Source organism: Cynocephalus volans, chromosome 9 (assembly GCF_027409185.1).
Source record: "Cynocephalus volans isolate mCynVol1 chromosome 9, mCynVol1.pri, whole genome shotgun sequence".
Lineage (NCBI taxonomy): Eukaryota > Metazoa > Chordata > Mammalia > Dermoptera > Cynocephalidae > Cynocephalus > Cynocephalus volans.
This window is the reverse complement of record NC_084468.1, coordinates 37279221-37306965: the sequence shown is the minus strand read 5'-3', so window position 1 is coordinate 37306965 and position 27745 is coordinate 37279221. Positions and strand designations below refer to the sequence as shown.

Below are 27745 nucleotides of genomic sequence, written 5' to 3'. Positions count from 1 at the left end.
AAGTGATCTACAGATTCAATGCAATCGCTACCAAAATTCCAATGGTATTTTTCTCAGAAATGGAAAAAACTATCCAGACATTTGTATGGAATAATAAAAGACCACGCATAGCCAAAGCAATTCTGAGCAAAAAAATAAAGTTGGAGGCATAACACTACCTGACTTTAAATTGTACTACAAAGCTATAATAACCAAAACAGCATGGTACTGGCATAAAAACAGACACACTGATCAATGGAATAGAATAGAGAACCCAGAAATCAACCCACACACCTACAGCCATCTGATCTTTGACAAAGGCACCAAGCCTATACACTGGGGAAAAGACTGCCTCTTCAGCAAATGGTGCTGGGAGAACTGGATATCAATATGCAGGAGACTGAAACTAGACCCATACCTCTCACCATATACTAAAATCAACTCAAAATGGGTTAAAAAATTAAATATACACCCTGAAACAATAAAACTCCTTAAAGAAAACATACGAGAAACACTTCAGGAAGTAGGACTGGGCACAGACTTCATGAATATGACCCCAAAAGCACAGGCAACCAAAGGAAAAATAAACAAATGGGATTATATCAAACTAAAAAGCTTCTGCACAGCAAAAGAAACAATTAACAGAGTGAAAAGACAACCAACAGAGTGGGAGAAAATATTTGCAAAATATACATCTGACAAAGGATTAATATCCAGAATATACAAGGAACTCAAACAACTTTACAACAAAAAAACAAGTAACTGAATGAAAAAATGGGCAAAAGAGCTAAATAGGCATTTCTCAAAGGAAGACATACGAATGGCCAACAGACATGAAAAAGTGCTCAACATCACTCAGCATTCGGGAAATGCAAATCAAAATCACACTGAGATACCGTCTCACCCCAGTTAGGATGTCTAATATCCAAAAGACTGTGAGTGATAAATGCTGGTGAGGCTGTGGAGAAAAAGGTACCCTCGTACATTGTTGGTGGGACTGCAAAATGGTGCAGCCTCTATGGAAAATGGTATGGAGGTTCCTCAAACAATTGCAGATAGATCTACCATATGACCCAGCTATCCCACTGCTGGGAATATACCCAGAGGAATGGAAATCATCAAGTCAAAGGTATACCTGTTCTCCAATGTTCACTCCAGCACTATTTACAATAGCTAAGAGTTGGAACCAGCCCAAATGTCCATCATCAGATGAGCGGACACAGAAAATGTGGTATATCTACATGATAGAATACTACTGTGATATAAAAAAGAATGAAATACTGCCATTTGCAACATGGATGGACCTAGAGAGAATTATATTAAGTGAAACAAGTCAGGCACAGAAAGATAAATATCACGTTCTTGCTTATTTGTGGGAGCAAAAAATAAATAAATACACAAACAGGGGGGGAGGGAAGAAGACAACAATTACAATTTCTTGAAGTTGATATGACAAGTGAACAGATATGAGGTTGTTGGGAGGGAGGAGGGAGGGAGGTTTCAGTAATGGGCCACAACACTCAACTACATTGTATATTGACAAAATAAAATAAAATTAAAAAAAAAAAAAAGAAATGTTTCTTTTGCTTTTCTTTTGAAATTGAGTACTGTCCTCAGGAAATTTAAAATTCATACAGAAACACTTTTTGAGTTGTTCACATATCAGAAATACCTTTATACAACTGATTTCCATAATGCCTCTTAGATTATAATCTCCAAGTTTACAAGGATTTAACCTGTTTTTGTTTTGTTTTTTTTTTATAGTCAAGTGCAGTAGTGAGAAGGGGGGAAATGTTTAACTTGTTTGTACAGTGTATCGCTTAGTACAAGTTGTTAAATTGCCACAGAAAATATTTGCCAACTCTAAACATTTCAGAGAGATATATATTCCTCTGTTATCCTGTGCTGACTGATGTATATTGTGAGTCATTTTTGGTTATAAATAACTCATCCACTAGACTATAAATTTCACTAGACAATAAAGTACAGAAGGAAACAGCTGAGACAGCCAATATAATTCTTTTTTTCCAGTTTTACCTTAGGCCACTTTTTTCCAGTTTCACATTAGACCTCAAAATCATTTGTGACAAGCTGAGGACAATACAAGTATGTTCAAATTCACCTTATTCTAACAATAAGCAGTTAAGCTCAAAGGAAAGCTGAATTTTAATTATAAATGTTCTTTTGCAACATAGTATTTTTAAATCTGTTTAAATCCAGAGAGGTTTTTACTACACAATTTGATTTTTACATCAATAAAATCTTAAGACATAATACTGATGAAGGAACAACAATTTAATTTGTATTGAAATAAATATTTGACATACAAAACACATACAGTGAAAAAAGGTCATGATAAATTACAAGTAGAGACATTATTTTGCTCAATCACCAAAGAAAGCCCTTGATACTTCCAATTTCACACCATCAAATTTACCATTCTTGATGATTTAAGCAGAACACAAAACGAATATGGAACCCAGGGCTTCCTTTCACAGGTACCAGCATGGATAATTTACTATAGTGATCCAATTTGGAAATCAGTAGGGACCAGTAAATTGCTGCATAAAAGAAAGAGCGAATGAGGTCCTTTTTCCTTGGTGTCAGCAGGCTATGAGTATTACGTTTATTAGATTTTCTTGAAAGGACTTCACATTTTCTCAAATATGCAGGAGAACTGTATTTCCCCTCTAAGCCCCACATTAGCATTTATGTGCTTTGGTCTTGAATACAGGGGAATGATGAATTTTTCAATTTATTTTATAAATTTATAGTCTGAACAGTATTGGCCTGAAGTGTAATTCCCCAACCTGTACAATATTAGATATTAAAAATGGATTCAAGAGAAGTTACTAAGAGATGCCGACATACTGTATATACAAATTTTGTAGTTCAATATATCCCATTATATGGAGCACCAGAGGTAATGCATTTATAAATCAAGCAGTTTTTTATGACTCTATTTCTAATCTTAGTGACCCTTTTACATTTGCTCCAATATATATTATCATATTACCCACCCAAGACTCTGCTCATTTGGTCTTAACTTATGAATATATATATACATAGGCAAAGATTAATGTCAAAAGAAATTGTTCTATCTAAAAGTTACAAAGAAAAATAGTAAAAGTTTGGAATTAAACTGTCATGAACCAAGAAAAAAAGGTTAGTTTCAAAGTGCTGAGTATATCAAAAAAGTAGCTTCAGAAAGCTATGAAGAAAGAAAAAAAAAAAGGCTATGAAAGAAAAAGTGAAATGATTATTCTTGGGCCCTTCTTTCTCTTGGAATATAAACTAATTGTTCGATTCCAGCAAAGATATCCACTTATAATTTTTTCCTATCATTTTCTAAGAAAAAGAATCCACTTTAGATTTTTAAAATACTGCACCTTCTTTATCTCTTGTCACATCAACTCAAACTCAATGTAATCAGATTTCTTATATACACAAGACTGGAAAGACTACATTAGAGTTAATTCCTCACACAGGAACATTTCTTTTAAAGAACCCACCTGAATAGCACTTCAGAACATAAACATTTTCTAGAATAATTACTATCAGGAAACCTCCCAAGATTTTAGCAGCTCCTTTCTTATCATTAATATCACATCCAATAACAACTTTCCATCCATAATATAAGGACTGCTCATTAAAACAATCTCTGGAAATAACTCCTGGACTTATAAAGGTATGCCTACTATCTGCTGAGCTATACTATCACATAATCTCTGGAATTCTCCTAAACCCAGAGAATGCCAATGAGGTGTTAAGAGAAACTAGTTATCTCTGAAACCCAAACTTAATTTCCAAATCTAGGTCCCATTCCTGATACAATATCCAAACATTTCAATACACTTTTATATTACTGTGAAAACTTTAAGTTTTAAAAGGGGCTGGACTCGCTACCCCTACAAAATCATGACAAAAAAATTTGAGTACCATTTTTCTACACATCTGAAAATGAAGGAAAAAGAACAATTTTAGGGCCGGCCCGTGGCTCACTCGGGAGAGTGCGGTGCTGATAACACCAAGGCCCCGGGTTCGGATCCTTTAAAAAAAAAAAAAAAAAAGAAAGAAAGAAAGAAAGAACAATTTTATATTGGCATGTCTAGGTGACGTAGGCATTTGGAATGAAATGGAAATAACCAGTGACCACGATCTGAATGATGCCACTCCCAACTGTGGCCTATATTACTGATTTCCTAGAAGCACACTGACAGAGTAGTTCCTTTGAACATCTCAATATTAAAAAAAAATGTACTCATAGTAGGTGCTTACTAAATATTTGTTCAATATTGAATGATTATACACATTTTTAAAAAAGAGTCATGGAATTTAGATCCTTAATTATATGTCCAACACAGCACTTTTAGTGGCATTTAACATTCCAACACATATTGTAAAAACGGAGGGCTATTTGAGGAAAGAGTGCCACCTACTGATTACAAACATAACTGTCTGAGGCTACTTTTTCTCTTGAGGTTTACATTTCTGAGTATCAAAATTAGCCTAACTTGGGTGACAGTTTTGAGGCTAGCAAAGGAGATTTGTGGGGTAGAGATGGGGAGTTAGAATAACTATATTAATCAAAATAAATTCCATAGCATTAGTTAAGAGTCTTCGTCACATCCCTCAAAAATATTTTCATTCATTCTGATCTGAAACTTTTAAAAAAACTCTATCTCTCAGTTTTGCTTGTCTTATTACATATATGCTCATTTTCCTTTCCAGGATAATCACGTCCTAAAATTTTTTGATCCTGATCTTTAGGAAGAAAGGAAATACTGATAGCTTTGAAATTTCTATATAACAAAAGTCATTAATCTCTGTAAGGTATATTCTTAAATATCCAAATTTAATTTTTTTTAAAAAAGTTAGCTTGCTTTCTTCTTGTTTTCTTCCAGGAGTACCTACTTTGGTGAATTTTATTCCAAGGAAACATAAATACAAATTGTATTTAAGAAATTTCCCTATGAACTGATGTTAAATAGTTTACATTAATAAGAAATCAGGTACACAAAAGGAATATAGAATCCTTGCTAAAATAAATTAGGTTTTGTATGAGGCTTCCACTTGTCCAAGAGGGTTTAATATTTAACAGTGCTAGAAGAACAATGGCAATACACTACTTCCTGTAGCATTAGATATTCTGGTTGTTAAAGAAACTTCTTTTAAACCTGTAAGTAAAAGTAAGTTCAGCTATGCAGTAAGAGTTCATTTCTCTTGCTGCATTCATTCTATATACTGCTATTGTATTTCTTTAATTTTAATCTGATAAATGTACATGTAACACTATAATTTCAGATGCCAAACCAGCAGGTTGTAGATCTTCATATTGCAGAATTTCTAAGTGCAAGTTCATGTAAACTAAACATCTAGTATTGCTCAAATGTAAAATTTACCTTTTTATGAGTTTAAACCTTCCTTTAAGGAACAAATCTACATTTCCATTCAGTCAAACGTAAGTATATCAGAAATATAATCCTGCTCAATTTAAAGCAGAGTGTTTTAAATTGTAGTAGTTTTAATGTTAAAATTCTTTTTGTTAAAACCAACACGAATTATTTCCTTTAGGGAAATTCTTCTGACCACTAGTAATTCTCAAAATAAGGAGGGAAAACTCAAAACAGAGATACTTACAGATCTTTAAAAGTAAAATATAATCATGGTAAAAACAGAGCACACAAAAAGAAAGTAAAAATGGAAAAACTGGTGAATCTCAAATAAATTCTGTACTTTAGTTAACAGTATTGTTCCAGGATTAATTTCTTACTTTGGATAAATGTTCCACAGTTATATAAGAGCAAGCTCAGTAAAGGGTATACATGAACTCTGTATTATTTCTGAAACTCTTCTATAAACCTAAAATTATATCAAGATTTTATAAAATTGTAGGGAAAAACCTAACAACCTCAAAATAAATATGCCTTCAAGCTGCCAAAATTTCTTGATAAAATTCAAGACTTAATTTTTAAAAACATCATTAGAAATCAATGTTTACTTAACATTATAGTCACTTTATTGCTCTAGAAAGTTTAGTTTTTAAAACCATCAGATTACATATATAGTGATAATGAGGCTAACCCCACACACACAACACACACACACACACAAATTAACTGAATATTATGAGGCTGCTTCTCCAGCTTAGCAGATAAATATTACAAAAATACAAAAATAGCAGATTGCAGTTAAGCTATCAAGCAGAACTTTTCTTGTAATCTACCGAAGAATATCATCTTTTTTCTATAGATTAGGAAGTTGAACAGAAAGAAAACTGATGTTACTGGTAAGTTACTAATGAATATATTTGAGAAATCCAAATTACATGCAGACAGAAGAAAATTGGTTACAAAAACCACCACACTATTCTATACTAAAATTGTGCAATGTTTCAAACATTTCCAATCATGCAATAGTAAGAAGGATCAGTATGAATTTTATAAAGGAGTTGATGGGAGCTCAACGAACAGGATTTAACATATTATACAACCCAAATCACAGTTGCATAATACATCCTATTCCCCCAAATTTATCTATGCATTACAAGATTGAAATGCACACTATTCCACCACAACTCCTCCCCTGGCCCCATTCCCAATCAATTACCTTATCTATAAACCTTTCAACTTAACATTTTAAATCAGATTTGATGGGTAAATATGTAATCTACAGGATACTCATCGTCATTATTTCAGAACAGACAGTGTAGTCATATGCTCAATCTTCAGTTACATTCCTTTCAAAAGGCATCCAAACTGCTGCAACTGTCTATGAAAATTCAAGCCTAAGAAACTGAGAAAATTGGCAGTTCAAGAATCTAAACTACATAGTTCTACAAACTATAATACCTATGTGTCCACATCTGTAAAAGAAAGATTTTCTATCTGAGAAATGTTGCTCGATGGGTCTGAAAGGATATCTGCGTCACTACTGCTTTCTGATGTAAAATGGTTAAGTGACCCTAAGTATTCATCCAATTGGCTAAAAGGCTTACACTCGAGCCTTTTAAAAAAATATTCAAAGCCACAGAAGTATTTATAGAAATAAAATTTAAGAAGGCCATAAGATATTTAGAAGCATAAGATATTCGTACATATAGAATTTCTCTTATAATGTTACACCCAAAATAAATCTGTTCTAACAAAGTAGTACAAAATCAATTCAGTAACGATTTGAAACTAAACCCAGTGGGAAGTGCTTCTGTTAAAACATCAACCAAAATTACTGAATGGCAAAATACTGTCTCAAAATATACTGAATTCACATGTTAATATTTCCATAATGAACTCATGCCATATATAAATTTGGGTTACTAATTAGTTTGAAATAAATTTTAGAGCTATTTTTACAAGAGAAATAAATGTACTTCATGACATAGGTACAACAGCATCAAAAAACTATGGTAGTTTTATCACTAAATACAAGCTTCCTTAACCATCAGCAACACTACACAGTAAAATTTTCTCAGAAACTTTTTAAAAGGCTTGATTTAACATGTCAGGAAAATGATTATTTTTCCATTGAGATGCATTTTTATAAATTATGTAAGTTTGATTGAGGTCAGTGTAACACCTGGAATTTACAACCCCCTAGCAGAAGTACCAGCTGCTAAAAATGCTTATATTATGTACTCATATATAGCTTAACTGGATGTTAAACTATGCGACTGTTGGTGCCAATCTGCTTATAAAGGCAATGCTCTGGAGACAAAGTCTTCTCACAAACAGTGGGCAAGCAGGTTTCATTATAATGTGTTCAACAACAATCCTCAGTTCATTAAACAAGGTCCTGCAAGATAAAATAGTTTTCTTTCAGAAACACAAGGAAAAAGCAGTATAATGCTAAGCAAATGCTGATAAAGGAATTTACCAAAGCAATTAAAGAATTTGAAAAAGTAAAAGAAATAATTACAATGCATTGTAGGGAACACACAACATACATACAATGAAATTCTCAAAATCAACTTCTGTGTCTTTTTTGGGTGAAAAAATTCATTTAACAAAGGCATTTAATAAACTCCTATCTCTGAACACTGAGGTTGGGAATAATTTATATTTTTATGTTTACCGCAGAGTCACAACATTTTCACATTTAATTTAGGGAAATTCAACTTCTTTAAAAAAAGAGAGTAGGTGCGGAGAGCGATGGGGGAAGGGGAGGTGAAAGGGAAAGGGAGGAAGGGGAAAGGGGGGGAAGGGGAAAGGAGGGAGCAGAGAGGAAAGGGGGGGAAGGAAGGGGGAAGGGGAGGGAGAATGAGGGAAGGAGAAGGGGAGAGATTGAATAAGGGGCATAAAGAGTAAGTATGATTTGTAACAATGAATATGCTAATAAAAAATAAAATAAAACAACAAAATAAAAAAGAGTGGGAAAAATTATATAACATGGGCCATCCCACCATTTTCTTAAATGAACATATTATCTCTCAGACATTTCTTCATCTGTAAAATAAGAACATGTACTACACAGAATTGTGGTAAAGTTTAAAGGAGACAACATATAAGATGCTCAATAAATATAACTTCCCAGCTGGATCTTTCCACTGATCAAACTGTATCTTTTTTGCCTTCAGACTAAAGCCCCACTTCTCAACATGACATCCAAAACCCTCAACGATCTCGTCTCAATCCAATTTTCTGCCTCCTCTCCCGCCATGACTCCTATGATCAAGTTGTTTCATGTTTGTACTCAAAACAGTATGTGGACTCTTATCGACAAAATAAAATTTAAAAAAAAAATAAAAAAATAAAAAAATAAAAAATAAAAAATAAAACATAAAAAAAAAAACTTAAAAAAAAAAAAACAAAAAGAAACAGTATGTGGACTCTGCCTTTGCTTGAACTGTGCTTGTTGCCTACATAGCACTCTTTATTACACACTGCACACATCACACATACAGGCTAGTACACAAAATCACATATACGTACTGTAATCTATAAGTGATCTGAAGGCTCATCAAGGGCAATTTTGACTATTCACAATTTCCACCCTACGTGCTGACTCATCCTGCATAAAGACACAACTCTTGTTCTACCTTTCTGTATCCTCTGTTACTTTTGTGGTTTAAAAAGGCAATAAGTCTGCTTTTTTAAAACAGTAATATGTTCTCACACAAAAACAGGAATAAAATTTGGAAAGATGAACATTTATCTGAAAACCTGCCCTTCTCCTATCTTTGTGACAGCACCATTACTCACAACTCTCTTAGGTTTCCAGGCCAGAAACCTGGCGGTCATCTTCATCTCATTCTTCCCCAAGTCCTAAGATCCTACCTCCTAAGTATCTTTCAAATTTGTTCCCTTTTCCTCTTACCACTGGATTAGTTCGGGCTCTGGATTATTCTAACAGTCTCCTGATTGGTCTTCTTCTCCTCTTGGTGAGGGTGCAATCCATCTTCTGGAATATTTCTAAATCAGATCTCACTATGGAGGTTCCCAACCCCTCTGAGTTACAAACTTCAAAGGTTCTCTCTACCTCAAAATAAAATTCAAATCCTTTCATGATCTAGTCCTTTCTATCATCTACACCTTTTGGGTGCAGAGCTTTATCACTTCACTATTGCTATGGATTGAATTGTGTCCCCCAAGTTCCAAGTATTAGAAACTTAACTCCCACTGACAGTGTTAGAGGGTGGGAACTCCTATTATGGTAATTGAAAGGTAGGGCCTTGAAGAGGTGATTACATTGTGAAGACCATGCCCTAGTGAGTGTATTCATCTACTGATGGTTTAAGGTTTGTCATAGGCATGGCTCTGATGGCTTTAAAAGGAGAGCACATGAGAAGCTCTTTCTCCCTCTCTCTTGCTCAAGCCATATTCTCCGTGTGACATCCTGCATCCCTTTAGAGCCACCAAGAACAAGGCCCTTTCCAGATATACTCCCTGGACTTTGGATTTCCCAGCCAAAACTGTAAGCAATAAATGTTTCTTTATAAATTACCCAGTTTCAGGTACTTTTTATTATAAGCCACAGAAACGGACTAACACATCAAGTAACATGTAACTACTGTTATGCTGAGCACTTTCAAGCACCCATATCTCAGAACTCAGACCCATTCTTTAAAAGATTTGGCTTATTTTCACACCTCCTCAGTGACTTCCCATTTGTCTCCCTCTGTTTGTCTACGTATTCATGGCACCTTCATCATCATATTGACTTACACAGCTGTCTAATTTATTCAGGAATAAGTCCCTCCAAAGCAGAAATTTTAATTCTACATAAATTTATCATTGTCAACACACAATCCCTATTTTCTGAATGAATCAGGCAAATGAATAAAGCTAGAAGGCATGAGACCTAATGAGGTCACAGGCTTGTCTAAAGTCACATGGCTAGTTCTTTGATTCCTGGCTCTATCAGTGGCATAGACCAAGTCACAGAGTTCCTTTAGAGTTGTGCTGACAACAGAACTTTTGGCAATGATGAAAATATTGTATATCTGTGCTGTCCAATACAGTGGCCACCAGCAACACATGGGTTTTCAGGACTAGAACTATGGTTAATGGGACTCAGAAACTGAGTTTAAAATTTTGTAAATTTTAATTTAAATGGTTAGATGCAACCAGTAGCTGCTATGTTGGACAGTACAGCTATAGACAATCTATACTAGACATTTACAAAGAAGGACTACCACCAACTTAAAAGAGTAAATACCACGATAGGTGAATATGGTACAGAGTGTCAATATAGATGGTCTCAAACCCCTTAACAAAAAAAAAGTGTCATGTAGAAAATGTAGTTTTATAGTCTGTTTATAGATATTTATAACTTCAAATATTTTCCATTATCTTTCCACTGTTTTGATTAAAATGAGTACTTATGAGACCTTTAAAGGTGTTTACTAGCACATACTTGTGTTTTCTTCACTCACTGCTATCCTTTCCTTTTCCGTCACTGAAAACTAAATGTCTAGTTGTACTGACATGATTTAAGGGTATATGGGGAAAATGGGAGTTGAGAAAAAAGTATAAAGAACAGAAAAAAATCTGCTGATGAAAAACGGATGTCTGGGCAGAATACCCGACGGTTAAGTCTGAAATGAATACACATATCAGAAAGAAAAAAGGCAAAAACCCATGGAATCAAGTAAAAACGAAGGTTTATTTGCTACCAGGGACTCATTAAGAACCTATGTCTAAAATAAGTAAGCTCTATTTCAGGAAGTATTATAAAAAAGACATTGCCTAAAAGGTCACAAAAAAACCCTGAGCATAGAATAAGGAAAATAAACTATTTATAAGAATCTAATAAAGTATTTTTTTTTTTTTTTTTGGCAGCTGGTTGGTATGGGAATCCAAACCTGTGACCTTGGTGTTATAAGGCTGCCCTCTAACCAACTGAGCTAACCAGTCAGCCCTAGTCTAAGTACTTTTAAAACATTATTTCATTTCACTCCCAGAAGGAAGTTTTCTCCTCTGCCAATGAAAAATTCAAATTTAAATAACTTGCCTAAAGTCACATGGGTCAGCATTCAAATTCAGTTTTTACTGTACTTGTGAAAATATAATAGAGATCGTTCTAATACACTCACTGGATTTCTCGCTGAATTCTATTACATGAGTAACATTTTAAAAGCTATTAAAAACAGCTATGTATTTTAGTTTTACTCTAACTTTTAAGATCAGAACGTACAATTTCAATATATATTAATTTAAGCCTCCATTCCTGAAAACTATAGCAATTCCCTAAAATATTTCTCAGCTTCCCCATTTTTCTGTTCCAAACTATTCTGCACAAGGCTATCAGAAGAATATTCTGATCATGTGAAAACCATCATTCCCATACATCTAAAAGATAAATTCCATACTTTTTGCCCTAAAACTCAAGAAGTTTTATGATATGGCTCCAATATACCTTTCTTAGCTCCAGCAACTCATCATTCAGAATCTCCACTATAGTCAAAGAGGTCTATTCAATGTTCCTCAAATGGGCTTGTACCTTCTTGCTTCTGAACTCATGTACCTACTGTCTCCCTACCTAAAATGATTTTCTCTATTCTTACTGTCTATTCAAAGGCTTTACCTTACTCCTTCCAGAACAAATTCTAGATCGCTATTTTATAAAACCTTCCTAGGCTCATCTATCTATCTTCTGGCCCAATGATCTCTCTCATCTGTGGACTACAATAAGGCAAACATATGGCAATTCATTATATATTGACTTGTGAATACTGTATCCTGAACTATTGTTTCTTTCTTTATCTGACATGTGTGTTTGTTTATATACTTAGGAAAGTTCCTTGAGAATGGGACTTGTGTCTTACACATTTTTAAATTCCCTAAGTTTTAGCAGTATTTTAGTGGTGGTCAAGGTAACTCCAGTCTCAGTTTCTGAAAAGAAATACAACCACTTCCTCATCAATCCCAATCAGTCCTAAGGCCTAGAACTTAAATTTATAAGAACACTGCTTGCTTCTAAATTCTAACATATTAGCTAAATAACTCTTAAGAGTTACAAATACTACATTTTCACAACAATCTTAACTAAGAAAACATTTAAATTAGTCATCAGCTTACCGACAATATGGATTTCTTCGTGAGGAATATCGAAGAGTAAGAAATCTATAATATATAAAAGGCTGGAGCAAACTTCCTTGACCACTGAAATAAACAAATACAAGGGTGACAAACATACGTTACCAATTTATACATATACTCTCAAAACTAAAGGCAATTCAACTACAGAACGTGTGCATCTTCATTCATCAAATAGTCATAGTAATATCTATCATATCTAAATCCAGGTTATTCTTAAAAAGGAAATGAATATGATCAGTAAAGAGTAAAATGTAATTGTTTAAATTTTTATAAACATATTCATGTATGTATTACTTTTGAAGTTTTAAATACTAAATAAATCAGAAAATGTTACATAAATGCTTCCATAATTACCAAAATTCATAAAATCAAACTTTTAAAGTTCATAAATATTTAAATAAAAAATGGTTTATTTTATATAAACAAACCCAAATAAAATTACACTGGCTCACTAGTAAATCTACACAGCCTATACTAATTATTGTTCTTGATTTAAATGCATAATTACAACATAATCTGATTTAAGAGGAACATAATAAATGATTTAGCTTATTAAACAGTATCTGGAAATTTTGGAATGTGGCTATCAATTATATCCATGTAAAAATCTAGTTTTGGTATCTACCATTTTAACTTTCATTCAGTTACATGAAACAAATAATAGAATCTGGTGTGACCTAAGAAATGGATTAGGTGACCCAAGAAACAAAATGAGTGAGAAAGTAAAACGACAAAAAGTTCCTTTCACTAATTAAAGTGTTTAAGTATCTGAACAGGATCATAAAAGGGAGAGATGAAAAGTAAGACCTATAAAATCATGAGGAAAATACTAGAATTTTGATCTTGTCCCTTTTTCCGTTGCCCCAGATTACATTACCCTTTTCTTTTATGTAACCTCAACTTCTAGGATAAGAAGCCTTTTACTAAACTTTAGGGTAAAAGTTTTAGAGTTGACTAATTTATGAGTACAGCTTATCAAATCCTATATTTAGCATTCATGGAATGTAACAGGTGAAAGGATTTTAGGCATGTACCTATTTCAATTTTTTTAGTTTTTAAATGAGGAAAATCAAGGTTAAAAAGGCTAAGTTAATGATCAAATCAACTAGAATCCAGGTCTATAAAACCCAGTAAGAAATCTTTCCATTGTATTATTTCAGAACTTTATTTAGATTATATTATCTGATTGGGGACCCCACAACTTAAGCAACATGTGGCAATCCTGTAGTCCACAGAGAAAAGCAATACTTAAAAGGATGGAAAAAATGCACTTATATGGAAACCTATATAACTCTGTTCTCAGTTTGAAAAGAGACTGCCAAAGGAAGGAGTAATTATTGTCAGTAATCATTGGTTAATCAGGCAATGAATATTAAAAATTATAAAATATAATTTTATAATCATAATAATAGCTTGTTACAAATTAACAAGACTATGGAAAACAGGTAATAGGCATTTTAAAGGACAATTTGGCGTGGTCTATTAAACACACAAGCTATCAAGCTTATGCTGAGCTGGTATCTATGTTAAAGAAAATACTGGCACATAAGTATAATCAGGTAAAACGATTTTTACTGTATCAATATTTGAAAAAGTAAAAATTTGGAAACAAATGTCCATCATCAGGGGAATGGGTAATAAAATGTACCACACTGATAGGATAAAACACTAAAGCCATTAAATGAAACAAACCAGACTGTATATGCTAACACAAATAGGTCACAAAAACATTGTATGAGTGGGAAAAAACAAGGTGCAGATAATTATGATAACTTTGATGCAAAATAAAAACTAAACAAATAACCAAACTAAACCCCACACCCATAATATAATAATATATATTTTCTAAATGTTTTTAAAGGAATACACACATGTACACATATCAAATTCCTTACCTCTGGGAAGGAGAAAGCAGAACTACAACTAGGATTCACAGTCAAGTAATATTTTAGTTTTATCTGTAATGTCCTATTACTTATAAAACTAAAAATTGAAAGCTTGCTCTTTCTGCTTCCATCATCTTGCAATGTGAGACCCCTGGGTCATCACTGTTGCCACCATCAGATGGACTTTGGACTTCCCAACCTCAAAAACTTAACCTCAGGAGCTGGTTCCTAAGAAGTAACAGTTTCTGATCCAATCAAGATGGCAGAATAGACGGTTTCCAGCGTCACTCTCTTCCACAAATCAACCAAATTTACAACTGTAAAAATGTAACATCAGCCAGGCCCGGGCAGCTGGAGCTCAGGGGAAGAGGAGGAGAGACTTACGGAGTTCATGAAGGCGGGAGAAACTACGATGAGAGAAAGAAAAAGCTGCTCTGAGCATTTTGGGCCGCAGCTGCTTTAAGGCTCGAGCTGATGAGCACATGGAGCAGAAGCCAGCAGAAGCTGCAGCTGTGCCCTTCAGATGGAGTTACTTGGAGGCAGCAGGAGAGAAGAGGGCCTTGGCGGTCCCCAGGACAGCAAGACCATTAATAGCGTTCCCATGGACCCACACAGGAGCAAGGAACCAGAACAACTGAAAAAAGGGAGCCGTTAATAGGCCGGTGAGTCATTGCAAGCGACCAGCGCAGGGCCCGTCCCATGGGAAGTGTTTGGAGCATGGGCGGTGGGGAAGACGGGGCCACCAGGGGATCACTGGACACGGCAAGGACAGCTGATCTGCCCCCCAATCAGCACAGGACCACTTGGAGGAGACTGGTCGGGAATGCAGAATTGCATGGGGTGAAGTTTGATGAAAAAACTCAGGCCCAGATCAGAGATTCCACAGAACACAGATCCACTGGGTCTCTGGAGAGCCAGAAATACCTATAAGACCATTAAACCCTGAGCTGCACAAAAAGCCTTCCCTAGGGAAACAGCAGCAAAGTAGCAATTTAAACAACCACACAGCTCAAGTACTGGTTCCCACAGGAAGTTCCCCCGTGTTAGAAGCAAAGGACAAAAAATTTGTTCTGGCCCAGGCATACCACCAGCAACTTGGGGCCTGCCCAGGGACCCGAGGCAGGGAGAAGGGGACCGGACATCTCTCCGACAACCAGGCACACTGAGCCAGCACCTTGGGGCTCACCCAGGGACCTGGGGTATGGAGTTGGGGACCAGACCACCCTCCCACACCAGGCACAACATGCCAGCACCTTGGGGCCTGCCTGGGGAGCCGAGGCAACGATAAGGGGACTGGACCTCTCTCCCACAACCATGGACACTGTGTCAGCACCTCGGGGCCCGAATGGCCCAGAGGTATGCAGAAGGGGACTGGTCCTGTCTCCCACAACCAGGTACACCAAGCCATTGCCTCAGGTTCTGCCCAGTGACCTGAAGTATGGAGCCAGGGACTGGACCCTCCTCCCACAACAGGCACAGAAGGCCAGCACTTCAGGGCCCACCTGGGTACCCGAGGCATGGAGAAGGGGACCAGACCCTCCTCCCACAACCAGGCACATGGCGCCAGTGCTTTGGGGCTCGTCCAGGGACCTGGACATGGAGAAGGGGACCAAACACACCCCACAATCAAGCATACCACCAGTGCCAAGAAGCAAACCAAAAACAGCATCTCCACGTGGGTGGCCCACCACAGCCACCACAATAAACATGGCTGATGCAAAAGCGGCTAGAACGCCACAACCACCATGCAGATGGTCCGCCAACCACTGGAGTGCATTGACACAAGAAGAGTCACAAGCAGAGATAAAGAAAAGAAGAGGATGTTTCTTTCCACAAAACCCATTTCAGAGTGACAGAAGAAGCATCTGCTCTATGATAATATTGGGGGACCTGATCATATCTCTCAGCATTGGACAGATCATCTAGGCAACAAATTAACAGAGTAACCATTATTCTTTCAGAAGGAGAGAAGAAATGTAGGGCAATTAGAGGATGGAGGGGGAGGGAATGGGGAAGGAGAGGGATTGGACAAGGGGCCTAAAGAATAACTACGATTTGTAACAATGTATATGCTAGTAATATTGATTTAATCAACATATCTCAATGTTCAACCCCAAAAATATGCATTATCGATTTTGATTCAATAAATAAAATAAATTTAATAAATAAATAAATAAATAAATAAAAGTAGAGCCAAATCAAGGGAACTATAAACATAAAGTTCTGGAGAATGAAGAGAGAAGTGATTGGAGAGGAGACACACAAGTAGTTTCAACAAGATTAATAATGTTCTACTCTTTTAAGTTGGGTGGTAGGTTCACATATATTCACTTTGTTATTACACTTTATAACTTATGCTACTTATTATAAACTTCATAACTTAATATCCATAACTATTAAATGTATCTTTTTATATCCATAAAAAAAAAAGAAAAATTGAAAAAGCAATCATCCAGGTAGAAATGTACACTGTTTTAAAACTTAAATGCAAGAATACCAATGGAGAGGTCAACACTATTGCAATGTTCTAATTTTTTTTAGGACGGCTTTCTTTATTCATGCATTACTTCTGTAACAAAGATACAAACAAAATAAAATAAGGAGGTGATAATAATTTTAAGATTTTTCTCTAGTATAAGAAAAATCACCTCAGTAATGGCAGAATGGACTAAACTAGACTTCCCAAGATTCTTTCGGAGGCAGTAATTAATTTTGAAATTGTTCAAAATGTTAAACAATAAATTACAAGGAATGTTGTATAAGACAAATTCTTAGCTTTACTATGTCTGCTTCTCTATTATAAAGTGAAAAGGGTTAGATTAGGTGATTGCTAAGATTCATCTAGCTCTACAGGTAGATAGATTTAACAACAGATTTTTTTTTATTCAACATATTTAAGCAGGATAAAATTTGAGTTATGTTCATTTAAGTCATCAGTCTTCCAAAACAAATGTATTTTTAGTCTTACCTAAAAAGCATAAAAACTGTAGCAGGCATCAAGAATATTTCATTACAAGCAATGAATTTCAGAATATTTTGTTGATTAGCACTTAATTTATCCAAGACAGATCTGAGCAGAGGTAAACTATTTGAACCCTTCGCCTAAAATAGAAAACAAAAATTAGAAATAATAAAGCATTTTTTATAACTCAATTATTAACATTCTTCAGATAGATAGCATATCCACCAGGCAATACAACCCAAAGCCAATTATTTGAAAATGATGGCATAAAAGTCTACCAACTATTTAAGGACAAACATTAGTTTATTTTCCTGCTTTATTTTGTGTATTTGAAGACTTAACAGAAAAAAATACTTTAGTAAAAGTACTTTTCCTTCTTAGATGTTTTATTTTTCTTAAGAAACATTATTTTTGCCAAAAATTGTGATTATTTCTCTCCAACCTTAACAAAATCTGACTACCCAAGTAATACAGTTAAAATATCTGTGATCCTTAGCTAATTAATGGTAGCAATTACAAAGCCTAATTACTGTTGTGACCACAGAATTATAGGGATAAAGAAAAAGGTCAACACAAGGCATAAATCTGGATATTTTAATTCAAATGTCAGTGAATGAGCAGTAAATCTGCCTAGCACATTTAAGTCAGGCTTAACGTTCCAACCCAGAAGTAAGAAAAAAACTTCAGGAAAGTAGCAGTTCTGAGCATTAGCATAAAAGAGACTCAGTACACTCTACTTATCTGGTATGTTAGAATTAAACTTTGACAGAACAAGACATCTCTAACAACTCATCAAATTTAATTTTTTTTAAAAAGTAAGATCTATTTCAAACTTAAAAAATTCCTCTGGGATCTGGGGGGTAATTTTAAGTGCAATCCTTTATCTGCCAAAATGTACTAGTTTGTTAAACTTCAATAACAAAAACTTCTAAATTTAAAACTTTCAAATCGCTAAATAATTTATAATAAGTTTGTAAGGAATAGAGAACTTTTTGTGACAAATGCCAAAATGTCTTAGAACTCAAATTCATGTCGACTTTCCATAATCCACGGGTGAAAGAATAGCACAGTTTTACTTACATCAAGGACCTTTTTCGTATATGTGGCAGCATGAAGCAAAGAAAATAATAAGACTGGGAAAATACTCACTGAAGAAAACAATTAAGGAAAACATTTAAAAATCAAGTACTCTGCAAAACAGCCTACGTATTATATCCAAATATACTGAAAAGACATCTGTTAAAATGAGTTCAGTGGAATGGCTTTTGTTTTACTGATACAGAGTAAACCAAATCAAGTTTTGTTATTGGTAGAGATGAAAATAAACTATTTCATTTTTAAAAATTCAGTTTTTTAATGAAAATGATTTTTAAAAGTTTTAAAAATTTATTTCTATTTATCATCATAAACATTTACTAAATTAAACTGAAATACAGGCCACCTGAAAGTGTTAAATACAGCTCTTAACCCCACATTGACCACCCTGGCCACTCTAACTTAGCCTTCAAACACAGAGGTAGTTTTTTTATAGTGCTTTCACATATCTCAACCACTGAGAGACCCTGAGGTAATGGTTTAAAGAGTAGTTCTCCAATTCTCCTCAACTAAAGATCTCTTATTATTTCTTTCCTACAAAGATCCTATTATTTTGAGATACTGTACCTATCCAACTGTTACAATTATGTTCTCTTTGTCAAAATAAAAAAGACAGTGTATATTTGGCTTTGTATACACAGTTTACCCTTAACTAACAGGTGGTTAGGGGCACCCCCTGCCCCCACCCAGTTTCTCCTGTCTTGACTGCACCCTGAGCCCCACAGGCCAGGGGTGGGAAGGGGGCCTCATTACTTAAGTAGTAGTTAAGTACTTAGCTACTAATAGGCTACTGTTAGGTAGGCTATTTGGTTAGGTATGTCATACATAACCCAAAATTTTCCAATATACTTATTGAAAAAAATCCATATAAGTAGACCCATGCAGGTCAAACCCATGTCATTCAAGGGTTTGCTATAGTCAAAAGTGAAAGTCTCATCAGTTTAATTACAGACATAAGCAGAGAATCCTTATATTTGAGAGCCCAACTGCTTGGCTTTATGCTGAAGGCTTGATATGACAGAAGACAGTAACTGCTATAACACAATATAAGTATCAAATTCATTATAAACATAACTCATTTAGGACCCAAAGGCTCCTAATTTCCAACTGGTGATCAAGACACTGACCTATACCAAAGTATTAGAAGAACCTTAATTCTCTAATAATGTAATAGTTCTCCAGATATCCTGACCAATTCTTTCCCACTACTCACAAGAATTAAGTAAAATGCCAACTTCCTCAGTAAAGACAAATAGTTTTAAACTTTTTAATGAGTCAGAAACCCTTAAAACTGATGAAAAGTACAACCCTCTCCTTTCTGAGTTCACTGTAAAACTCTGTTGCTGCATAAATAATTTAAACTTTGACACACATGCAGACTCAAAGTCTGATTTCAAAAAATAGGAAACGTTGGATACTGAAAACAGAACCCTGAACTGGAGTCAAGACACCTCAGTTCAACTTCTGTCTCTGTCACTAACCTCATTTTCCTAGGCCAAGTTTTATCCTCTGTCAAATGAATATGTAGAGATCAGCGCTAGAGATTTCTAATGAGTCTTTTATCTCTTACATTCTATAGTTCACAAACCCTTGATAAGAGACTTATAATCTTAGCTTTCAACGACACTTTTTTTTTTTTTTAAAGACAACTGGTAAAGGGATCTTAACCCCTTGACTTGGTGCTGTCAGCACCACACTCTCCCAAGTGAGCTAACTGGCCATCCCTATATAGGGATCCAAACTTGTGGCCTTGGTGTTATCAGCACCGCATTCTCCCAAGTGAGCCACAGGCCAGCCCTTCAATGACACTTTTAAACTACTTAGAAAAGAGGTGAAAAGTCTATAATTCAAGTACTGTTAAGACAAGTGAACAGAAATTATGTTGATGGGAGGGGTAAGGGGGGAGGAGGAGGAATTGGTAAAGGGACACAAATATCTACTACATTGTACATTGATAAGCTAAAATAAAAATAAATAAATAAATAAAATAAAGTACCCCCCCCAAAATAAACAAACCCTAAGTACTTGTCACTGATAGAACAAGGACAATATACCACCCTTGTAAGAACAAGGATCAGAACCTATGTTTGTAATATCACTTTAGGTCCACCTTTATTTATTACAACACCCAACTATCCTAGGAATCAGATTAATATTTCTTGCCAATTATTAGTTTTATTCCCACTGCTCACTGCTTTCCCCATGTAAAAATTTAAGGAATATGAAATCCTCAGTCTTCAACACTGCCATGAAAAAAAGGGCTAGCAAATAATCAATTGCACAGAAAAGGTAGAGAGGTGTTTTCACTGGTCATGAGTCTCATCTGGCATGACCTCAGGATTCACTCAACAAAACTTACTGAGCCCTAACTTGTGCCAGGTACTGTCTCAAAGTTCAGTATTGATGTATTCAGTTTACTCTATACTAATTATCTAAAAAACACATTTTCTTTCTTTCTATTTCTCTTTCCAAAGAAATTTTAAGCTATCAGAAAGCATAACCAAAGAACTCTAATGTCCCCATTATACCTCAGAAAGGCAAGCATTTTAATATTTGTGATTACAAAGCACCTCAATGAAGGTGACTAACAAAAGCTGCTCAATCTAATGATATGCCAAACAAATGTAATTGTTGTAGTACTACAATAATTTAGTGAATTTTACCTAAAAATGAACAAACACAAAATAAGATGGGGCATTACAGACCCATGCACTGAAACATGAAAAACTTTATCTGAATGTTCCGAACTACTTATGTTATCTTGGTAAAACAAGGAATTTAAACAGAATCTCCACATACTATACATAGAAGTGGAGTTATCGGCTTTACCCCGGCATAGACAGAAATACTGTAAATCTACACTTAGCTGTTACTCACCCATTAACTATAGATTAGGCAGGGCCTTCACATCAGAAAGACCTTGTCCACATTACTACTTATTAGCAACTGAGTGTCATATTGTTGGTAAAAATACTGAGCCTCAGTATCCTTATCAAATAATATGACAAAATAATTTTTACAGAGCGCTGCAAGGATTAAACATATGAAGTTCCTATACACTGGCAAAACAGGTACTCAAGAAATTTCAGTTTCCTCCTGTTCTCTTCCTTTAGACTTACAAAAATCTGTTTAACAATTAAAACTTCACGCACACAGATATTATCTTAATAGATAACAGATATATAATAGATATTTTTAATAGATAATATTTAGTCTTTAGAGAAATATTTTATTGCATTTTCTATTATGTCTAGTTCCATCATAAATATTCAAAACTCTTAGAGCAGCACTTCTCAAAGCACAAAATAATTTACTGAGTGATGATCTACAGGAAAAAACAAAACATTAAGTTTAAAATTCACTGAACTCCTTTAGTCTCTAACTCTTTTGGTCTCACAAAGCACTCGAGTGTATCAAAGGTCCTCTAGTAAAGAACCCTATTTAAAAATGTTTAACCCAGTGCTGTCAAAACATACTGGACTGTAGAACTTCTCCCCCATCTCTCTCCCTCCTTTTTGAAGTAATACCCATTATCTCACAACACTTATGAAATGTAAAAACATACAAATTCCAAATCTAATTCTTATTAGCTTTAGGGATTATCCATGTGCCCTTATTTTCTACTCTATCCACAGCAAATATTAATTTCCTTTTATCAATTATCCCATTCCCTGCTTAAACAAGTTATTTCTTGATTAACTTCCATTTGTTTCTAGCTAATTGGGAAAGAGCTGAGGATCTCTCTTTTTTGGGGGGGTGACTGGCCAGTACAGAGACAGAACCCTGAACCCTGTTATTAGCACCATGGTCTAACCAGCTGAACTAACCAGTCAGCCCCAGGATTTCTCTTTTTAAAGACAGACATCTGGACACCTTCCCCAAAAAGTGAATTAAATGAAAGAAATTTTTAAATATTAAAATAAGTCCTGATAAGCTTCTGCTTTGAATCTGAACTTTAAAATATCCACTGTTAATAGAGAGGCTTATAAGAGACAAGAACAAAGAAACAAAGTTTAAAATTCCCAAATCAGCTCTTTAAAGTTCAGATTTCACATTTTATTTATTTTTTAACTTCTTTAATTATTTTTTGTTTTGTTTTATTTTTGCAGCTCACTAGTACAGGGATCAAACCCTGGACCCTGGTTTTATCAGCACCACACTCTAACCAACTGAGCTAACCAGACAGCCCTGACTTCACAATTTTAGAGTCAGAAATTCTTAAACCAAACATATCTCCATTTAAATGAAGTGCCAAAATACAAACAAACTCAGGTTTCATGGAATGTCCTCATTGCTGAAATAATCAGAAGGAATCTCCTACGCGCTTAGTTGGCAATTTCATCGTCAAACAGGTAGAAAAGGATACTTGTAACAGGGTAGGAATTGACAAAGATAAGTGAATACAACAGGTAGTGGCAGCTGTCTTCTAACAAAGCCTGGGCCAGGAATGCTCTGCTTAACTGGAAATGCGGCAATCTTTGATGCAGCCTTAGAGCACTGGTAAGAGCATTGGCCAGCAAAGCACGTTGGTAAAAGCTTGCTGCTTCGTGCAACCTGCAAATTACCAGGGGAAAGGTTATCATGAGACATAAACAACTATCATGTCTCTTCCTCCTTTGTGAATTGCATCATAATTACACAACACCTAAATCACTTAATTGTCAAAAGAAAATATTACTTGAATCTATTCTACCTTCTTAGAAGCATTGGTTCATATATACCCAACCAAAATTTATAAAGCAGTGATTCTTCCCATCAAGTTAAAAAAGAAGTCAAAAATGGAAAAAAAACCACGAACTCATCTCATCCCCAAACACCCATGTTTCCTTGGATTTTCAACTTGATGCTAGTTTCACAAGGCACAAGATATAAAATATCGCTCCAGTTGATAACATTACCAGGTTATTAGCGCCTTATGTACGGGACCTGTATTTTATTTGTCCCTAAACCCTTTACAGTTTAACAAGTCTTAGACTTAAAAAGGTATTCCATTAAAACTGACTGAACAATTGAATATCAAACCATAAATATGTATAATACATACCCAAGAAGAGGCAGAACAAACAAAGCAGAGCAGTAAACTGTGAATAAGCGAGAAAGCCACATTGCTGTGTCCAGTTTATTTGTCATCATGAATTGCTAAATTTAAAAAGAAAAATATTTTAGTAAATTAAAGCTGCATACTATTGTTTTATCCCCATTCAAAATGCTTTAACTTTGTAATATTTGTTTTTTAATCATTAAGTGAAAACGAAGGCAACTGACTATTTCACCTGTATGCTTAATGACAAGTATAACCAGCTTATAGTTTTGATGTGGAAAGCACAGGAAATACTTAAATAGAAATAAATAGAAAAATACCAGTTGACATTTAAAGATAAAAAGATTAATTAGGAAAAATAATCTGAACAGAATTTAACTACTATTTCCTGTGTCTCTTCAACACCTGTAATACTGGCTTCATCTTTTTTTTTTTTTTTTTTTAACGGTAAGGGGATCACAACTCTCTGCACGGTGTGGGCCGCATCACACTCAGCCAGTAAGCGCACCGGCCATCCCTATATAGGATCCGAACCCGCGGCCTCAGCGCTACCAGCGCCGCACTCTCCCGAGTGAGCCACAGGGCCGGCCCGGCTTCATCTATTTTTAAAGAGCGTTAAATAAGAACTAATTGCTCTCAAGAGAACCATAATGCCTAGTCTTAGAAAAATCTCAAATCTGAACAGATAGATCTCAGAGCTGAATGAGAAGGCATCACACAAAGCCTGTATGGATTAAATAAACCTTTTAAAGGAGAAACGTAAAATCATGGTACTGAACTCAGCCCATGATTTGCCTAAGTATACAAGGGCCTGATATACTGCAGGTGCTCAAAATATGGCCGTCAGGTTAAATGGCACTTGCCTCTCTTCATCTCCTCCAGGCTCCCTCACAAGTCTTACCTTAGTTTCAGTGGCCATAGATTAAACTTCCATATACCAATTTCTTCTCTTTTTTTTTCTCATTCTATCTTTCCCTTTGCTGCTTTTCCCCCCAAAATGTACATTCATTACCACTAAAGCAATAACTTAAGATCTGTTTTTTCATTAAAATGTATCTTATATTCTAGGGCCGGTCTGTGGCTCACTTGGGAGAGTGTGGTGCTGATAACACCAAGGCCATGGGTTCGGATCCCTATATAGGCATGGCTAGTCAGCTCACTCGGGAGAGCGTGGTGCTGACAACACCAAGTCAAGGGTTAAAATCCCCTTCTCATTCATTCACCTTTTATTTATTTATTTATTTATTTAATTTATTTATTTTTTGTGACTGGCCGCACCGAGCGCACCGGCCATCCCTATATGGGATCCGAACCCGCGGCGGAAGCGCTGCAGCAGTCCCAGCGCCGCACTCTCCCGAGTGCGCCACGGGGTCGGCCCGTCAGACACCTTTTAAAAAATATATAAATAAATAAATAAAATTTAAAAAATGTATCTTATATTCCAATTCGAAAGTGGCTTTTACATTTTTTGACTAGGATCTAAATAAATAATTTTAACACCAAGATTCAATACAAACATATGTGGGCATATAAAGTAAACAGAAGCTTCACAGACGATATTTACCCTTATTGTGTGTGATGAATTTTGACATTTCTATTTGATTTTTGAAAAGTAGTTGGTGTTTCCACCAAACTGACTTCAAAACTCACTAACAGGTCTATCTAAGTCTGAAAAAAAAACTCCTCTAAGCAATGTAACTTACTATCTATTGAAAAAAAGATATTAAAAATTTTTGGAAAAAAATGCAAGTACATTTTAAAATTCAAAGATATTTTACTGCATGTCTTTTTAACCACATGCAGATAATTTCAGAAATATGAAATATGACTCCTGTTTATCCAGACCTAGCATACTGTGACTTCTCTAAATTTAAGTGATTAGCAGTAGATTAGTAGCAGTTTAATTTTAGAACATTCTCTTTAAAATCTTTTTGCTTAGAGTGTTTATTTTGCAACACAGCATTGAGCTATGCATTTCATTTTGTACAATTTATGTATAGCTTATTACACAATTTAAAAAGTTAAAAACAGTGTATTGGTTTACATTTTTAAGACTGAACTGCCCAACCATCATCCTAATAAGTAGTTCAGGCAAAAAACAACAAAGGATCTTTGGATTAAAAAAAAAAAAACTGTTGAGGAGCAAGACATTCACACAGTTTCAAAGTACCATGCCAAAAAACATCTTTTAATTACAAAGGGGGAAAAAAAGGTATCCTGGCAATGGAGACTCTGGTCGGCACCACCTTAACCAAATAATCAGACCTAAATTATCCGATGATGGGATAAATCAACAAAAAATACTTACACTTACACACACACACACATACACACACACACACGAGGTTTTCAAAAATTTCATGGAAAAGTTCATATTATCTTCTATTTTTCCACAAACTTTTTGAAGTATCCTCTATAAGTTTTACTGATTTACTGTATATGTGTAAGAAATGCACAAATGAGAAGGCCACAGTATCACTTATGCGTTATTCCTCACAAGATGTTTAACCTGAATCTATTCATGAGGGGGAAAAAATCAGACTCCAATTTGAGGAGCATTCTGCAAAACAACAGGTCTGGACTCTTGAAAACTATCAGTGTCTGGAAAGACAAAAAAGGGAAGAGTGCAGGGGAACTCTTCTAGATTAAGAGATATGACCAATAAATGCAGTGAATGCTTTCTGATTGGATCCTGGAAGAAGAGAAAACAGCTTTAAAGAACAATTAAGGAAATTTGAGCATGGCTTGTATGTTACGTAATAAGATATATCAATGTTAAGTTTTCCAAATGTGATAACTGCATTGTGGTCATGTAGAATACTTAAGTATTTATTGGCTAACCATCATGACTAATTCTCAAATGGGGTATCAAAAGAAAAAGTTTAAAAGTGTGTATATAGAGATTTTGCAAAATGTTGCTTAAAAAAGAGACTCGCACAATTCAAACTCACAGGGTTTAAAAAACTAGAGGACAGTAATAATGCTTCGGGTACAATCAACCAGTCAGTTCCAGATCAGCATTTCAAATACACTTTTTTTTTTTTTTTTACAAAAGCGTAATAATATTTCTTTTCAAAAAGAAGGACAAAGTGAAGAAAAAGACCGCTCTCCTCCCTTTGCGTAATTTCTACACAATGGCATTATGCGGGAGAAATGTTCTCTACCAGCACGCGTGTGCGTCATGAGTGTGTGTCGCGACGCAACCTCGGGTGGCATCCTTGGGGCCTAGGACATTCGGAGACCGAGGTGTGGGTAGAGGGAAGAAGACCCAATTTCCGCAGCATCCAGGCCGGTCGGCTGTAGCTTTGGAAACAAACTTGTAGCTCCTTCTACATCTTCGCTCACGACTCTCCTCTCCACCCCCACCCCAACCCTAATCCCAGTCCTGCAAGCATCGAGCTTCTGGAACGCCTCGGGACCCGCTCGCAACACTTCCTGCTCCTTCCTAACTCTTGCTAATCAAGCCAGATGATCCTTCCCACTCACTTACCACAGCGCCCGCCCCTTGGGGGCCGTTTGAGGTCGTATCCGCCATGGGGGACTCGCACACGCTTCTGGGACGCTGGAATCGCGAAAAGAAGAAAGAAGGGGCAAAAGGTCAGCGCCAAAGCACCACGTCGGCCCGCTGCGCCCTACCGGAACTCTGAGCCTCCACAGGGAAAGGACCTCGCCTGCTCCGGTGCGGCAGACTGACCGGAGGGCACCCGCAGCAGCTGGGAAAACCTGTCCCACACTGCCTAGATCAAAGCCGGATTCCCGGAAAAACCGGAGCGAAGGAGGAGCTTCGGAGAGAAGACCTACTGGGCCAGCCTGACGCTGCCGGGTCCAGGTTATTGCCGAACCCGGAAGTGCTCCTTCATTTCCGTGGGGAAGAGGAGGTGATGAAGGGACGGGAAATAGGAGCGGTGCCCTGAGGCATGACGGGAAGTGTAGTTTTCCTCCTCGTTTCGACTCTACCTGGTTTACAAGCCAATTGGCTCAGTGAGCTGAAAAGTGAGAGTGGCAGACCAGCTTTTGCCTCATCTCCAGCTCACAGATGATTCCCCCCTGCCCATGTCCAAACCACGAAATCTCTACTCCCTAATATAAGGCCTCAGCAACATCTTCTTTGATGTCTCCCTCCAGGGGCTCACTAAGCCCTGTGGTTCTACTTCTAAAATTAATCTTTCAACATGCAGTTATGAGACCTGCTATGTGACAGGCTCCATGCTTGGCATGGAGGATGAAAAAATGAATATGACACAGA

General features: G+C 35.9%; 1 protein-coding gene across 2 annotated transcripts; it reads right to left on the bottom strand.

Annotated features, from left to right (window-relative positions):
* Nucleotides 1–5975: 5975 nt before the first annotated feature.
* On the bottom strand, nt 5976–27330 carry TMEM33 (transmembrane protein 33). Of its 2 annotated transcripts, XM_063108110.1 has the most exons (8): nt 27194–27330; nt 26990–27061; nt 23503–23597; nt 22825–23012; nt 18444–18511; nt 17370–17503; nt 12495–12578; nt 5976–7770 (listed from the first exon to the last, which is right to left on the bottom strand). In XM_063108110.1, the coding sequence occupies exons 2-8, from the start codon at nt 27032–27034 to the stop codon at nt 7641–7643; spliced, it is 744 nt and encodes a 247-aa protein (XP_062964180.1). In that variant the 5' UTR covers nt 27035–27061; nt 27194–27330; the 3' UTR covers nt 5976–7640. The 2 variants fall into 2 exon arrangements, with proteins under 2 accessions (XP_062964180.1, XP_062964179.1); XM_063108109.1 differs by having other exon boundaries at nt 26990–27330.
* Between the last annotated feature and the right edge of the window lie 415 nt (nt 27331–27745).

Coding starts and splice junctions, on each gene's coding strand:
- TMEM33 (XM_063108109.1), bottom strand. CDS start 27,034: ATGGCGGATACGACCTCAAACGGCCCCCAAGGGGCGGGCGCTGTG. Junction 17,504..18,443: donor ATACGAAAAAGGTCCTTGAT/GTAAGTAAAACT, acceptor TTTCTATTTTAG/GCGAAGGGTTCAAATAGTTT. Junction 12,579..17,369: donor ACAGTTTTTATGCTTTTTAG/GTAAGACTAAAA, acceptor TGTTTATTTCAG/TGGTCAAGGAAGTTTGCTCC.